Source organism: Musca autumnalis, unplaced genomic scaffold (genome assembly GCF_047663935.1).
Source record: "Musca autumnalis isolate F117 unplaced genomic scaffold, ASM4766393v1 scaffold_1, whole genome shotgun sequence".
NCBI classification, from domain to species: Eukaryota; Metazoa; Arthropoda; class Insecta; order Diptera; family Muscidae; genus Musca; species Musca autumnalis.
Window position 1 is genome coordinate 195028404 of NW_027411644.1, and position 14748 is coordinate 195043151.

Consider the following 14748-nt stretch of genomic DNA (forward strand, 5'->3'; position numbering starts at 1 on the left):
AAAGAAACGGCGCTTCTACCCTTAGTTTTTCCAGCTTCTTCATATTTCAATACTAATCTCTGTTTCCCTCTTATCTTTCTTTCAGTCCGTTGCCGCTGCCATTAGTTTCTTCTATTCCTCACATTTGGGATTGAGAGCTCAATTGGGAATTCTGGTGGTGTTTGGTACCATTGGTGCGGCATGCTTTTGCATTGTGGAATGGGCTGCCAAGCGAAGAGCCCGTGAAGAATCTAAAGATGTATCCGAAATCTCAGCATCTATATCTTCTTTGGATAAATAAGAGTCAATGTTAATGATGAAGATGGAAGCATATTTACAAGAAGAACAAGAAAATCATTCCAACTAATTTTTTACAAAAATTAAAATTTTATTTCCATTTTTTTTTTAATTTTTAATTGTGTGCAATAAGTGAAATATTTTTGTGTATTATATTTGTTTATTGTTTTTAACAAATATTTTTGAATATTTGTGTGAGTTTTTATGAGATACGTATTGTGAAACTGGATAGATGTAAGAAAAATGAAGAAGAAAAACCCAACTGAAATTGTTATTGTTAGAATTTTTTATATAAAAATAAATATAAATATATATTACTTAGTCATTAAGCTATGTAGCAGTGTTCCTTTCGATCTAAATATTGTTTATTTTTTATTTTTTGGTTTGTAATTAACGAATTTAATTGAAAAATAGTTATTGATTATATGGTACGAATACTTTTTGGTTTTCAATTATTTCTCGTCACAGTCTTCCGAGACAATAATTAAATGTAATGTCAATAAACAGAATTATAAAAAAAAATGTAACGAAAAGCCCAAATAAATTGAAATGAAAATTAAAAAAATGCAAGCCATGGAAGTTTACTAAATTCTACCAAATGTTTGCTATATCTAGAGTTAAAAGAATCTGAACAACATATACAAGGCCGATTTAAAATACATTTTGTTTTTTCTAATAACGAAACAGCGTCGAGAAGTGTGGACTTTCGGTGTAATATGGACAAATAATGTCTTGTGGTAATGTCCCTGACTATAATGTAAAAAATCTATTGGGCCTAAAAAATCTATTGCATATAAAAATACGTACATACAATTTATACATATTTATCCATTGTATACAAAGTTATAGAAAAAAATCCTTCACTTTTTTGAAATTAATTACGACATAAAATCTGTGATCCGTATATAAATTTATTTATTTATTTAATAATAATAATTTATTTACCACACCACACACCATAGAAGTGCCCACAGCAATCTCCTGCTCCTCCTCCACCTCAACATCAACATCATCTTCAATGGAATTATTTTGGTAAATTGGAAAAAAAATATTTTGGTAAATGTTGTTGTTGCACGTGTAAATTGGAAAAAAATATTTTGGTAAATTGGAAAAAAAATATTTTGGTAAATGTTGTTGTTGCACGTGTAAATTGGAAAAAAATATTTTGGTAAATTGGAAAAAAAATATTTTGGTAAATGTTGTTGTTGCACGTGTAAATTGGAAAAAAATATTTTGGTAAATTGGAAAAAAAATATTTTGGTAAATGTTGTTGTTGCACGTGTAAATTGGAAAAAAATATTTTGGTAAATTGGAAAAAAAAATATTTTGGTAAATGTTGTTGTTGCACGTGTAAATTGGAAAAAAATATTTTGGTAAATTGGAATTGGATTTTGAAAGTGAAAAAAGTGAAGGACGTTTTGAAAACATGACGGAAAAAATTGTTATGTGTGTATTGGACGTTCTGCATCGCTGTATGGAACTTTTAGAACATTCCGAACAAACTAACAGGAAATTGCTGGAGGTTCTATTAAAGGTAATGAAAAAAATGGAAGAAAGGGATGAAAATCAAAATCAACACCATCAGCAGCAGCAACATAACATCAATACATCACTGAATACAAGTTTTACTCCAAATAACAGCACCAACTCAAGCGTCCTCTTACCCACGGGTGCTGGTTCGGATACAGAACGTTCAAGGGACTCATTGATATCGAATAAATCGCAAAAGACTAAAAAGTCCAGTAATTGTGGTGCGGCGACAAGTGGAACAATGTGCAATAAGCCATCAACATCTGGCAGTGCGAGGATAGGAACCGAATTGCCGCTGCCAAATCGCGTTCCTCAATCAAATGAAATGAAGACCAAAGATAATAATTCAAAAGTCATGGACGAGGCTGTGGTCCCTGTTTCTAAAAACAGTAATGCTGATTTAAACGATATTGATATTGTGGAGACCGAAGATAATAATTCAAAAGTCATGGACGAGGCTGTGGTCCCTGTTTCTAGAAACAGTAATGCTGATTTAAACGATATTGATATTATGGAGACCAAAGATAATAATTCAAAAGTCATGGACGAGGCTGTGGTCCCTGTTTCTAGAAACAGTAATGCTGATTTAAACGATATTGATATTATGGAGACCAAAGATAATAATTCAAAAGTCATGGACGAGGCTGTGGTCCCTGTTTCTAGAAACAGTAATGCTGATTTAAACGATATTGATATTATGGAGACCAAAGATAATAATTCAAAAGTCATGGACGAGGCTGTGGTCCCTGTTTCTAGAAACAGTAATGCTGATTTAAACGATATTGATATTATGGAGACCAAAGATAATAATTCAAAAGTCATGGACGAGGCTGTGGTCCCTGTTTCTAGAAACAGTAATGCTGATTTAAACGATATTGATATTATGGAGACCAAAGATAATAATTCAAAAGTCATGGACGAGGCTGTGGTCCCTGTTTCTAGAAACAGTAATGCTGATTTAAACGATATTGATATTATGGAGACCAAAGATAATAATTCAAAAGTCATGGACGAGGCTGTGGTCCCTGTTTCTAGAAACAGTAATGCTGATTTAAACGATATTGATATTATGGAGACCAAAGATAATAATTCAAAAGTCATGGACGAGGCTGTGGTCCCTGTTTCTAGAAACAGTAATGCTGATTTAAACGATATTGATATTATGGAGACCAAAGATAATAATTCAAAAGTCATGGACGAGGCTGTGGTCCCTGTTTCTAGAAACAGTAATGCTGATTTAAACGATATTGATATTATGGAGACCGAAGATAATAATTCAAAAGTCATGGACGAGGCTGTGGTCCCTGTTTCTAGAAACAGTAATGCTGATTTAAACGATATTGATATTATGGGCTCAACAAGAAAGAGGATTCATAGCCCATTGCTCTTCGGTAGAGATTCCGAAAATAGCGATGGGATATGTACTCCATGCACCCCCTCACCTAGATGCTCACCGATGCGAAGCCCACTTAGCCCCTCACCTGCTTGTAAACCCACAACATCCAAAGCCCTCGGTAAGACAAAATACACTTTTAACTAGAATTTTCATTAAAATCTTTATTATGGGAATTCTGATTCTTTCATAAATAAATTATATGCTCCTTCTAAACTTTCGGTGCATTCAATGCAGGCATCGAATCGAGCCTTTGCATACTTCATGCTAGATATTGTTACATAAGGTCCTGTTCGTCGTCTTACATCTTTGATGAATTTTTCAATAGTATGATGAGTTGTGAGGTATTGATAATACACATCACCGTGTTCATCAAACAATTTTTCCCATACACTGAATGTGGTGTATATGGTGTTCCTGTTTGGAAAATCGACTGTTTCCAGGAACGATTTGTATTGTCTGATAATCTTTTTTTTATGTTCCAGTGATGTTCCTCCCACTTTTAGAAATCGTAATAATTTTGTATTTATCGATACGAATTTATATACATTCTGTAAATCGATGTCAGTGGGATTTGAGCGAGATTTCCGCTCAAGTTCAGCTACGCAGGTGTTGTTAAATATTTTTTCGTATTTTTCAAATGAAAAGTTGTCGTACTCGTACTGACGCAACAGCATAGATATATTCTGGTCGTCCTTCGCAGCAAGCTTATGCCGAACGACCAATTTATTGCAGCGTATTTGATCAGATAGGAAGTGTATTATTAAACTCGAAAATAAATGGACCATGTCAATAAAAAATAGTTTTCCACGATATTCGCAATTATAAATAGAATAATTTGGTACCAATCCGATGTGCTCGATAGCAGCATCGCAGACGTTGGCAACAATTATTACGCCGATGCTTTCTGCTGCATCATAAATCCGGCATAGCATCCCGTTCATCTCCGCTGTGGTGTACTTGACCTTGTTTTCAATGAAATCTATTCCCATGAAGAGCATCCATTTCGATTTAATGCCACTTAAGATGAAAATATATGCACCTATACTTAAACCATCGAATGACAGGATGCATTTTTTGTTTTCTTCGCTTTTACCACCGAAGAAGTCGAACAAATGTTTCCTCGTGGATTCCACAAATCCCATCCTCTTCCACGGGTAGTAGGAACGCTCAACAACATCAAGTGGTGGTGTACGAAGAACAATTTGGTCCATGGCATACTTTTTTCTGGATTGTAAGGCTTTTGTCATTATAATCCTTTTTTGGGTTTGAGTCATATTGCTAATGTAGAAGAAAATAATATGTGTGTTCGTTTACTCTACAGTACAATGCAAAAGACCTTAGCCGATTACAAGAAGTACACCTAATAATATAATAAGATTCATCTATCCGTCACCAAAGTCGAATTTCCAAAACTACTTAAATCCTACATTACAATACATCTCTTAATAGAATATTTCCCGTTTGTCGAATACAAAGGGTACCTTATTTAGTACCTTTTGGTACTTTTTGTACCCTTCTACTTCGAATTTCTGAAAACCCAGCCTTATCTCACACTACACAAATTATTTTCCCCTTCTTTTTTCCAGGTAAGCAGAAAGATTGTTCTGGAAAAAAACCAAAAATTGTCAACAGCCGGAAAGGGTGTACTTATAAAGCAAAGGAGTATAAAGAAAGGGTAAAAGATGCAATAGAAATGGTTGTGACAACCGGCGCCACTGTCCGCAAGGCGGCCAATACATATTCCATCCCTGCAACCAGCTTATATAGGCACTATAGAAAATTCAACTTAAATAAAAAAACCCCTCCACCCTCCAGTATCCATGGTTCTAAATATGATATCGAAGAGGAACGAGATCGGGAGTCTTCGCCACCGGCTATATAAAATTATTATTAATTATTATTAAAATTATTATTTAAAAAAAACACCCAAATTCCGGCTTCAAAATGTTATTTTTATTATTAATTAATTATTATTAAAATTATTATTTAAAAAAAAAACACCCAAATTCCGGCTTCAAAATGTTATTTTTATTATTAATTAATTATTATTAAAATTATTATTTAAAAAAAACACCCAAATTCCGGCTTCAAAATGTTATTTTTATTATTAATTAATTATTATTAAAATTATTATTTAAAAAAAAAAAACACCCAAATTCCGGCTTCAAAATGTTATTTTTATTTTAGATTTGAATATAATGTAGTTTTGGAGATTGTATCTGTAATAGTTCTAAAGATATTTGCATATAAATTCTACAAATTCTATTCTGTTCAGCGGCACAAACAAACAAAGAAACAAACAAACAGACAAACAAATTTCAATTTTATATATCGTCACCATAAATGCCCGAAGACGTAACCGACATGAAAATCGAAATTCGTTTTTTGATGCAATCTGATATATTAAGCTAAAATACATGCTCTGGCAAAATTTTAAGCTTCTGCGTTCAAAAACAACGATAAAATTCAAGAAATGGCATTTCGGAAAATGTGGTAATATTGCAGATTTTGTTGTAATGGAGGATCTCAAAACTAAGCACTTCAGCGGTTTTGCTTTCACTACTTATTCCCCTTCGTATATGATGGATAATATCCCATATACTCGCCTTCATAAGATTAATATTCCATAAATCAGTTTTTAATTTTATAACGTTTTTGCTTCTCCTGTAAAGTTTTGGTTTTGTTGGTTACGTCTTCGGGCATTTATGGTGACGATATATAGATGTATGCAATGGATATATCTAAAGTTGCATCTTACATGTACTACAACAACAACGTTAGCAACACTAGCCCCACTGATTTTTTACTTACAATTTGACAACTTTGTCTTTACTACCAGAAGCCACTTTGGAATCATCAGGGGCCCAATCCACAGCTAAAACTTCATCATCATGTCCGGGTAATTCTTCTGCCAATTTCTTTGTTTCCACACTCCAAACTGAAATATAAATATATTTTGAATGTGCTTCAACATGACTTACTTATCTGGCCCATTACAGAACATTTGTTCCGTAAGCCGAACTTAGAATAGATTTCAAATTCTCTCTGTTTGTTACGTCACTATGACTACGGGCATATAAACCTACCTTTTAGTGTACAATCTTTGCTTCCACTGAGAAGTAATGTAGAATCTGCCGACCATGCCAATGTGTAAACTGCCTCAACATGACCACAGAATTCGTTTAAGAATTGTCCATCGTTGGCCCGCCACAGACATACAGATTTGTCGGATGATGCTGAAGCTATTACTTTTGCGTTTGGTGAATATTTAACGTCATTAACAACATCTAGATGACCAGTCATTCGAAGTACACATTTATTTCGATTCGATACACATAGGTACAAAGTATTATCCGAACAATATACCAATGATTCAATGTCATCAGGACACACTTTTTTGTAACGCTCCAATGCAATATTTTGTAATTCCTCCTCTGAAAGATAAGAAGAAATAAATTTATCTTAAGATATGACGATTCCTCGTTTGTGTTAACCTACTCTTTATGTCACAATATTTCTTATTCTTATCCTGGAAAGGACCTGTTCGTAGCACGTAATCGGTATTGAGGGCAATATTATTTACCCTATGAGGATGGCCAGTAAATGTACGACAAAGTGATCCATCTGCTGCACGCCATACTTTTAACGTTCTATCTTTCGATGATGTATAAATTAATCCTGCTCCTCCCCAACGCACGGCTGTGACTGCAGCTTCATGAACTACAAAAACATTTACAAAAGTTAAGATGAATAATTATTAACACCACTTTCACTTACTCCACATTTCCATGCAACATTCTCCCAATACTGTGTCCCAAATACGACAATCGCCATCACTACTGCCGCTTACAATTTTACGACAATCTGGATTTTTGTGATACGGCTCCCAACTCAAACAATTAACACATTCCTTGTGGCCCGTTAATGTGCGACCCACTTGTTTTCCCGTATCAGGATCCCATAGTATGATGTTACCTGTCTCACAGGCGCTGGCCAATTTCTTTCCATCTGGTGACCATGTTAAATACATAACCAATTCCTTATGCCCACGACATGTAAAATGTGGTGTTTCTGTATTTAAATCCCAAAGCCGTACAATATTATCACCTGAAGCACTGGCTAAATGAGCACCATCAGGACTGACAATTATTGAAATGACAACAGTTGGTGGTAAATCCGAAACAGATCGTGCCTGATTCGTATCTTCCTCATTTAATTTAACTCTTTTCGACATTTTTTATTAATGATATCTCCAACTCAAATTTTACACCTGCAATGGCGCCAAGCCCTCTTCTTCTTTTCCATAACAATGCACCAGGGAATGTAACTTGGGATAGGTAAGTACTTGCGGTTAATCGACTTTTTTATACCCTCCACCATAGGATGGGGGTATATTAAGTTTGTCACTACGTTTGTAACTACTCGAAATAATCATTGAAGACCCAACAAAGTATATATCGTCACCATAAATGCCGGAAGACGTAACCCACAAAAATAAAACTTTACAGGAGAAGCAAAAAACGTTATAAAATGAAAACGGTTTAATAAAATATCGAAAATTTTTAGTGTCGTGTTTTAACACAGGGAAGAAATATATTTTTGGAAAAAAATTAAATTTTTTCCAGAATGTTAGAAGCTGTGTGGGTTACGTCATTTGGAATTGTATTTTTCTGAAATTCCAAACGACGTAACCCACAATTTATTGAGTATACATTTGAAGAAAGTAGTATAAATGAAAAATTATAATTAAATTAGAATTAGTTTATTGGCCTACGCGGCTAAGCGAACTTTAAACTGGCAATCTGACGGTGTTGGGTTCAATTCCCAGTCTTGATGTTAATATTTCAATGGACCACAATTGGTCAATTGAAAATTACGTTTTTCTCTGGACCTATTTGATAACTACAATCAGTTGATCTCTATTAAACCATGGGTTGGTTGACAAGACCATCTTTTGCAAACTTACAGCCTAATCGTATCCGTCTTTAAAGAATACACTTTTTACTAGAACGACGTGAATTTTGAGCATTTACACGTTTTCGTATCAATGCCTCAAATTTTGAATATCTCCGTTCGTTCTTTCTCTTGGAAAAATGAACAATATCGAGACGAGCATTGTTTTCCTAATAACCACTTCCTTTTGTCCGGTTAACATACTGTTTTCCATATGTGCGTTTTAGATGTTTATTTAAACCAGGGCATAGGGGTTCTGTCATCATCTTCAATTATGGATTTTTTCTGTAAGACCAATAAAAAACCGTCTAAAGTCAAAGTTATTGCTTTAAAAATTAACTAAAAGAATGGTCTTTGTGATTGTTGAAAAAAGGTACCATTCCTGAGATATCGTCACTTAAGAGCCAAATTACACATATGGAGAAATAAGAACCAAAAATTCTTTAAAAATCCACGTTTTGTGGCCTTGGGAGGGTTAGAAAAAGTTCTTAAAAAAATCTTTAAAAAATTGACGTTTTGTGGCCATGCGAGGGCTTGAAATTTATTTTAAAAACATCCACGTGTTGTGGCCTTGGGAGGACTACAAAAATTATTTAAATAAAGAAACTGTTCTTTGATGATCATCACCAGACTACTTCATCACAACACCTCTCCTAACATCTGGTAACTCTCCCCGCCAAAACATAACTCTGACATTCCCAAACGTCAAGTTGCTGTCATTTGCCACAAATATTCTCATGTTTACCATGTTTTATGAACATGAAGTTGATGGCAGCCCGGTTATACTTCCCTTGTTGGCCCATTATCCCAAGGATAAAGATGCTTTTAGCATTGATAATGAATTTTTGTTGCAAGATCGTATCTTGGTTAGACCTGTTATGCAGCATGGTGTCAGTAAAGTGGGTGTTTACTTCCCAGCTTTGGATGAAAAGAAAACTGTGGGAGATGTTTGGTATGACGCTGACAACTATCAGAAATATGAACGTGTTGGCAAGGAGTCTATTGCCGTTAATGACTATAAGGTAAGGGCAATTTAGTTTTATCATACCAAGGAAATTCTGATATTTATGTGATTTTCTTTTGATCCCTGTTTTCCAACGTGGTGGCTCTATTGTACCCAAGAAGGAACGTATACGCCGCTCCTCACCTCTAATGAAGAATGACCCCTACACATTGATTGTGTGCCTGGATCGTAATGGCAAAGCTGAAGGTACCCTCTATTTGGATGATGAAAAGTCATTCGATTATCGCCAAGGCAAATTTATCTACATCAACTATCCCATGAAAAGGCCTACGTCATACGCAAACCTGGTGTGGCCATAAACAAAGATTTTGAAATTAAACTTAACTATTAGATTTATTAAACAATTTTTTTATTATTTTATACGTCTGAAGAATAATTACTAAAAAATCCACGTTTGGAAAATAATATCAAAAAATTCTGGTTTGAAAAATGTTTTTTTTTTTTAAATCCAGGTTGTGTTGCGACGTCCCCAACAAACCGAAGTCCGCCCATGGACTCAAAAAAAATTTTGACGTGGGGGTACCTAAGGGAGAGACCTTTTTGCCCGTGTGGTTAGAGCACTTTCTAAGGGTAACTACACGGATGCGGGGTGTAGTTAGCCATGCCCAAGTGGCCAATGGTAATTTTGGGGGTGGCAAAATTGTTGTGGGCCACGAATATAGATTGGTGGCGTATGTTGTTGTGGGCCACAAGTATTTGGGGGCGGCGATTATTTTTTTTATTCAAGCCTCATTGGTGGGGAGGCGAAACTTATATTTGTTTCTTGTGCCCAAAACTGTTGATCTGTTGTTTGCAATGGCTGGGTATGCTAAGCCAGGTCATTGCAAACATTTCCTCGTGTGATGAGAATGCAAAAGTTCCTTCCTCTACCGGTGGACTGGCATATTCTTCCAAGGAAACATATACTGATCCACCGAGAGTTTGGGTGGGCTCGTGCAGATCATCACACGAGAAAATCCTGAAAAAGAAAAGAAAAAAATAGATTAGAAAATTGTAAAAGTAAAATTCAGGAACGATACAAACCACACGCCGTCTGTCTTTGTCAATAAAATGTCAGCTGATGATGAGAGTTCAAATAACTGCATTCACTTTGGACCATGGGACTAATGACAAACGAATAGGTGCTGCCAAGTTTAGATAATGTAGGGTACGGCACACCTGATTTTTTGGTATATTGAACTTTTTTGTTTCCTGAATGAAATTGAAATTCATAAACGGTATCCAACGAATTCACCTCTGACATCACCTCTCCAACTTTGTTCAAAAATTCACTTAAAAATGTTGTACAAACATTTGGTTGCCATGAACAACACTAAAGAGAATCAAACAAATTGTTATTGATTGTTGTTATTTTAAAGTGATCTGGTGTACTTACTGTGGGAAGATGTCTTGTTTGTATACATTGAAGTGGTGTTGTAACAATTCCCTTCGGATCTTTGTATGCCACATATAATTCCTTTACATTCGACAAATATGCTTGTAGCCAATACCTTAAAAATTTTGTATTTTTATTCTTTATGGAAGACCACATTTGTTTAATAGAAACAAAATCGGCATTATTCAGTTCGCTGAGATTATTTCTGAAAGAGAGAAAACCAAATGAAGTGAATTTTTCTATGTAAGGTAAAATATAAACGGTACATACTTTGATTTGTCACTGAATTTAATTTCATGGACCCTACCGCCATAGTGTAGCTTATACTTTCCCAATATAGCTTCATGTATTCCAATTTGAAATATGTTGTCATCCTTGCCATCTGATACCTCTGGTGTGGTATCTATTTTATAAAGAAACATAAAATATATTAATTTACCATTCAGTTACACGAATTTGTATATACAGGGTAATCATGACTAAAAATTCCGTGCGGAATTTGCTCCCTTTCCCCAATATCGCATTTTTTATTTCAGTATTTATGTCCAAAAAGGGAATATTTTTGTTGCTAAGGCAAGAATATTCCATAATTAAGAGAATCTAGACTAGAGAATCTAAAGAATGTCAACTTTTTTAAAAAAATTTCTGTGCGGAAAAAATCCGAGGGAAATATTCATGATTGCCCTGATAATGAATTTTGGATACGATGGTGCAATTTACACAGGGGATCTAGTGGGAAGGAGACAGACGTCCACGTCGCTTGTAATCTTCGAATAAAACAGGTTATTCAGCCAATCTGGAGGTCAGTAACTACATACCACATACGGCTCAATGATATTACTTTGCAGCTGTCATACGCCCAACTTTACCGAAATGTTGGATATGTTTTCAGCTTCACACTCTTTCTTCTAAAATAGTAAAATCTTCAATATCATTTAAAAATCTCTGTCATTTCTTCTTTTGTCAACAATTCTCTATTTCATTAATTCCACATTTCATAATTCTATTACGATCAGCACTAAGGACCACAAAGTCTCCGAGTGAAGTAGCTGCCTATACGATAGCTACGCATTCTTTAACCTAACCGGAAACCACACCCTATGTTTCTATTGTACTCCTCCGAACGCCTCATTGATTAGATGCCACCCATATACATACATATTTAGGTACATACATACATAAATAATGTTCATTATAGATATACCACCTACCAACACTTGTTATTTGAGTTAGGCGCCTGTGATGCATGTTTCCTTGATTTTCCTGAAATTCTTCCTCTGTTTGCGGACGTTCTATCATAAAAAGTTTACCATTGTAACGTGACACCAATACAACAAAATCATATATTTCGTAATAAAATGCCATGATTTTTTCCAAAATTCCACGTCTTGTGTATACATCGATCATTTCAACATTATTAATGTTATTCCAGTTATTATTTTGACAATTGTCACTTTTCACCGCATCTTTGCCGCAAAAATAATTATTTAACAATGGACTCAAAAGATTCCTTTGGGTACAATATTTCAAATCAATAAAGCTTTCAGCATCAGCTTCCAGATCAAGAGGATAATCTGACATGCTGGGCTCTTTAAAAAGATAACGCAGTGTTTTAGCTGATGTAAATCGAGTATAATTGATGTTGTAAATCTGTACTAGGAATGGTTTAGACATAAATTCAGGTTTCTTCGCAAACTTTAACAATTCATCAGATGTAATATGAAGTAAATCCGAAGTGACAGCTCCAGAAGAAGTCGGCATCTTTTTTTTAATGGAAATATGTATGTTTGTGGCTTTTAAACAAGCTTTTCACTTGAAGATCAGTAGTATTGTGTGATTCCCTAGGCACAATAAACACGGTCAGCGTTGCCAGTATTGGGATTTTTCCTCAAATTGGGGAATTTTTTTCTGAAGTGGGGAAAAAATAATTCGATTTGGGGAATTTTTGGGGAAATCTGAAAAATATTTTGAGGACAGCTGAGAACAGCTTATGATAATAATTTGCATATTTACCATTGGGAGCCATGGATCGAGGCTTTACTTTTGAAATAAAAAAACTAAAATGCTTGAATGAGTCAACAATTATTAATGTTAAAAAGACCTGTGCCGTATATCTTACTGCTATGCCTAAATGCGACCGTATTCCCAGGGCGTGTGTGGTGAAAAAAGTAGAACACATGTATTCTTATGAGAACTACCGAAATACGTCGAGCGTATACTTCTTGTAATGTCATGTTCACACGAGCGTTTCGATTACGTTGTTCGCCTGTCGAACGACGTACACGAATTAACCCGTTTCCACGACACCATTCGTAATTAACAGAAACATAAACAAAATTTCCTTAATTTTTGTTTCCTTGTTTTCACGAAAATTTGAACCGAAAACACATAAAATATACAATAAATGAATAGGAAAAGCAATAGACTTTCCTGCAAATGTATCTTCTATATTTAACTACACACATTTCATTATTTTTTTTTTTTCATAAATTCTGGATAATTTTGTATTTTCAATATATTTTTAAATGTTTATATTTTCAAAATTAAAGAGAGAGAGAGACATGCCAAAACAATGTTTGTGTATATGTACAGACTTTCAGTTATTTGTTTCCTTTTTCTTTCTGATTTTTACGCGATTTTGAACTAATGGACAAGAAATGTGTGTGGAATTAAAAAGGAAACACAATCTTCCTTCTGCATCTATATAAAATGTTTAGTTTATTAATTTTCATTCATCTTTTTCCTTTTTTCTAACAATTTTTGTGTTTTCAAAAAATTTTTCAATTTCGAATTTAGACATGTCATAATTAATTTTTCGATAAATTCTCTCATTTGTTAGGGATGGGACATACTTATTCGTCGTTCAGAGAGTATTTCTAATAGAACAACGTAGAAAAATCGTCGTTCGTTCATAGAATTTTGTGTGGGGAAATAAGTAATTTATTCGTAGTTATAGGTCGAACAACGAATAGAGAACGAACGACGTACCGTGGAAACGGGCTATAAGTTGGACATTTTCAACTTTGACTGAACGTACGATATGTTATTTTATGTATGTATGTGTGTTTTGTATTTTGAAAACAAAAACCCAACAAAACATTAAATACAATTTATTGCAAAGGAAAAATGTTTGTTTTACGAATGAAAACATTTAATAAAGTTTTAGTCGCGGTTTTTGTGTTTTAAATGGGATTTCGGATTCAACGTATTTGGGTAATACCGACGCTCAGAGAGCATTGTTGTGGTAGGTAGGTGAATCTTTTTTGTACGTCACGACTTAAATTAGGTATAGCTGTTAAACGCTTGTTAATACATATACTGAAACGGGTGCCTACAAATGTGTATTTTTTTAAACTTACAAGCAATTTTCGCCCAATATTTGCTGTAATTCATTGGGTCAACCCAATTTTAGTTCTATAAGAACCTTTTTAGAAACAGTTGTCAACACAAAAACCTTCATGGGTGTTTACGAATCGCAATGGATAAAATTATAATTGTTCCACAAACATTCCAAAAGAGACAACGGAGACTCCTCTCATATCAATCAGTACACCCCGATTCATATTGGCTCAATGATATAAGACCTACAGTTTATCGCCGAGTCCGAACAGCGTGACTTATGACACCACTTGTAGCGAAAGTTTTACATAGCTGAAATAGTTAGGAAATGTCGCAAACATTACTGAGGGGTATTGCCACCGTTGAAAATGTGATGTTGCCTGACCTGGGAATCGAACCGCAAACCATGTGAGTGCAAGGCGGGTGTGCATACCGTTACACCACGGTAAATAGGAATGACATAGTTGGAGATAAAGAGACATATTTGGAGAAAAGAAAGAGTTTTGTTTCTATTATGAACTCTATTAAAAGTATAAGAATAAGTACTTTACGAATGCGAAACCAATTTAATTGAATTTCAATGTACTAATTTGGTTGAAACATTTATTACGAACTTTTTGTTGGCGTTTTCCTATTTTTAAGTCACTTATGTAAGTAAGTCTTGTGCCAGACTATCAACATTTTCATGAAAATGTTTTGAGCTTATGGGTAAGAAGGGAGAAAGGGAGCTCATTCACCTCTACTCTCTCCTAAGCACCATAACGTTTTTTACCGTATCTAGCAAGAAAAGTTACACGATAAACTACCGTATTCATGTACACAAACTTTAAAAAATATTTTAGCGTTTATGTACAT

At 34.5% G+C, this 14748-nt stretch overlaps 5 protein-coding genes across 22 annotated transcripts in view; 3 read left to right on the forward strand and 2 right to left on the reverse strand.

The window, feature by feature from the left end:
- Positions 1-841, forward strand: part of LOC141388887 (UNC93-like protein MFSD11) — a 38309-nt gene extending 37468 nt beyond the window's left edge. For all 16 annotated transcript variants that reach the window (XM_073959479.1, XM_073959480.1, XM_073959486.1 and 13 more), the window contains exon 6: positions 86-841. In XM_073959479.1, the coding sequence (XP_073815580.1) occupies positions 86-280 (195 nt within the window). In that variant the 3' untranslated portion in view covers positions 281-841. The remainder of the gene's footprint in view (positions 1-85) is intronic.
- Positions 1-10226, reverse strand: part of LOC141388886 (protein Notchless-like) — a 63535-nt gene extending 53309 nt beyond the window's left edge. Inside the window, exons 1-5 of one of the 2 annotated variants that reach the window (XM_073959473.1) lie at positions 6980-10226; positions 6701-6922; positions 6289-6636; positions 6014-6140; positions 3344-4480 (exon numbers count right to left, since the gene is read on the reverse strand). In XM_073959473.1, coding sequence (XP_073815574.1) covers positions 3367-4480; positions 6014-6140; positions 6289-6636; positions 6701-6922; positions 6980-7436 — 2268 coding nt within the window. In that variant the 5' untranslated portion in view covers positions 7437-10226 and the 3' untranslated portion in view covers positions 3344-3366. Of the gene's footprint in view, positions 1-3343; positions 4481-6013; positions 6141-6288; positions 6637-6700; positions 6923-6979 lie in introns of those variants that run through there. The other variant, XM_073959474.1, reaches the window with a different exon arrangement.
- Positions 2397-6007, forward strand: LOC141388889 (uncharacterized). Its single transcript, XM_073959495.1, has 2 exons — positions 2397-3320; positions 4789-6007. Exons 1-2 carry the CDS (start codon positions 2411-2413, stop codon positions 5082-5084), a joined length of 1206 nt encoding a protein of 401 aa, XP_073815596.1. The 5' UTR covers positions 2397-2410; the 3' UTR covers positions 5085-6007.
- Positions 8757-9478, forward strand: LOC141388891 (neutral alpha-glucosidase AB-like). Of its 2 annotated transcripts, none has more exons than XM_073959497.1 (2): positions 8757-9177; positions 9278-9478. In XM_073959497.1, exons 1-2 carry the CDS (start codon positions 8893-8895, stop codon positions 9476-9478), a joined length of 486 nt encoding a protein of 161 aa, XP_073815598.1. In that variant the 5' UTR covers positions 8757-8892. The 2 variants fall into 2 exon arrangements, with proteins under 2 accessions (XP_073815598.1, XP_073815599.1); XM_073959498.1 differs by having other exon boundaries at positions 9281-9478.
- Positions 9507-12382, reverse strand: LOC141388890 (uncharacterized). The gene is made up of 4 exons (XM_073959496.1): positions 11766-12382; positions 10825-10957; positions 10555-10759; positions 9507-10491 (listed from the first exon to the last, which is right to left on the reverse strand). The coding sequence occupies exons 1-4, from the start codon at positions 12313-12315 to the stop codon at positions 10222-10224; spliced, it is 1158 nt and encodes a 385-aa protein (XP_073815597.1). The 5' UTR covers positions 12316-12382; the 3' UTR covers positions 9507-10221.
- Between the last annotated feature and the right edge of the window lie 2366 nt (positions 12383-14748).

What these genes read in the sequence shown, in the direction of transcription:
- LOC141388889 (XM_073959495.1), top strand. Translation starts at nt 2,411, where the DNA reads ATGGAGACCAAAGATAATAATTCAAAAGTCATGGACGAGGCTGTGGTC. An exon ending in CACAACATCCAAAGCCCTCG is followed by an intron (nt 3,321 to 4,788) that starts GTAAGACAAAAT and finishes TCTTTTTTCCAG; the next exon opens with GTAAGCAGAAAGATTGTTCT.
- LOC141388891 (XM_073959497.1), top strand. Translation starts at nt 8,893, where the DNA reads ATGTTTACCATGTTTTATGAACATGAAGTTGATGGCAGCCCGGTTATA. An exon ending in TTGCCGTTAATGACTATAAG is followed by an intron (nt 9,178 to 9,277) that starts GTAAGGGCAATT and finishes ATTGTACCCAAG; the next exon opens with AAGGAACGTATACGCCGCTC.
- LOC141388890 (XM_073959496.1), bottom strand. Translation starts at nt 12,315, where the DNA reads ATGCCGACTTCTTCTGGAGCTGTCACTTCGGATTTACTTCATATTACA. An exon ending in AACTCAAATAACAAGTGTTG is followed by an intron (nt 10,958 to 11,765) that starts GTAGGTGGTATA and finishes TTTATAAAATAG; the next exon opens with ATACCACACCAGAGGTATCA. An exon ending in AAACAAGACATCTTCCCACA is followed by an intron (nt 10,492 to 10,554) that starts GTAAGTACACCA and finishes GATTCTCTTTAG; the next exon opens with TGTTGTTCATGGCAACCAAA.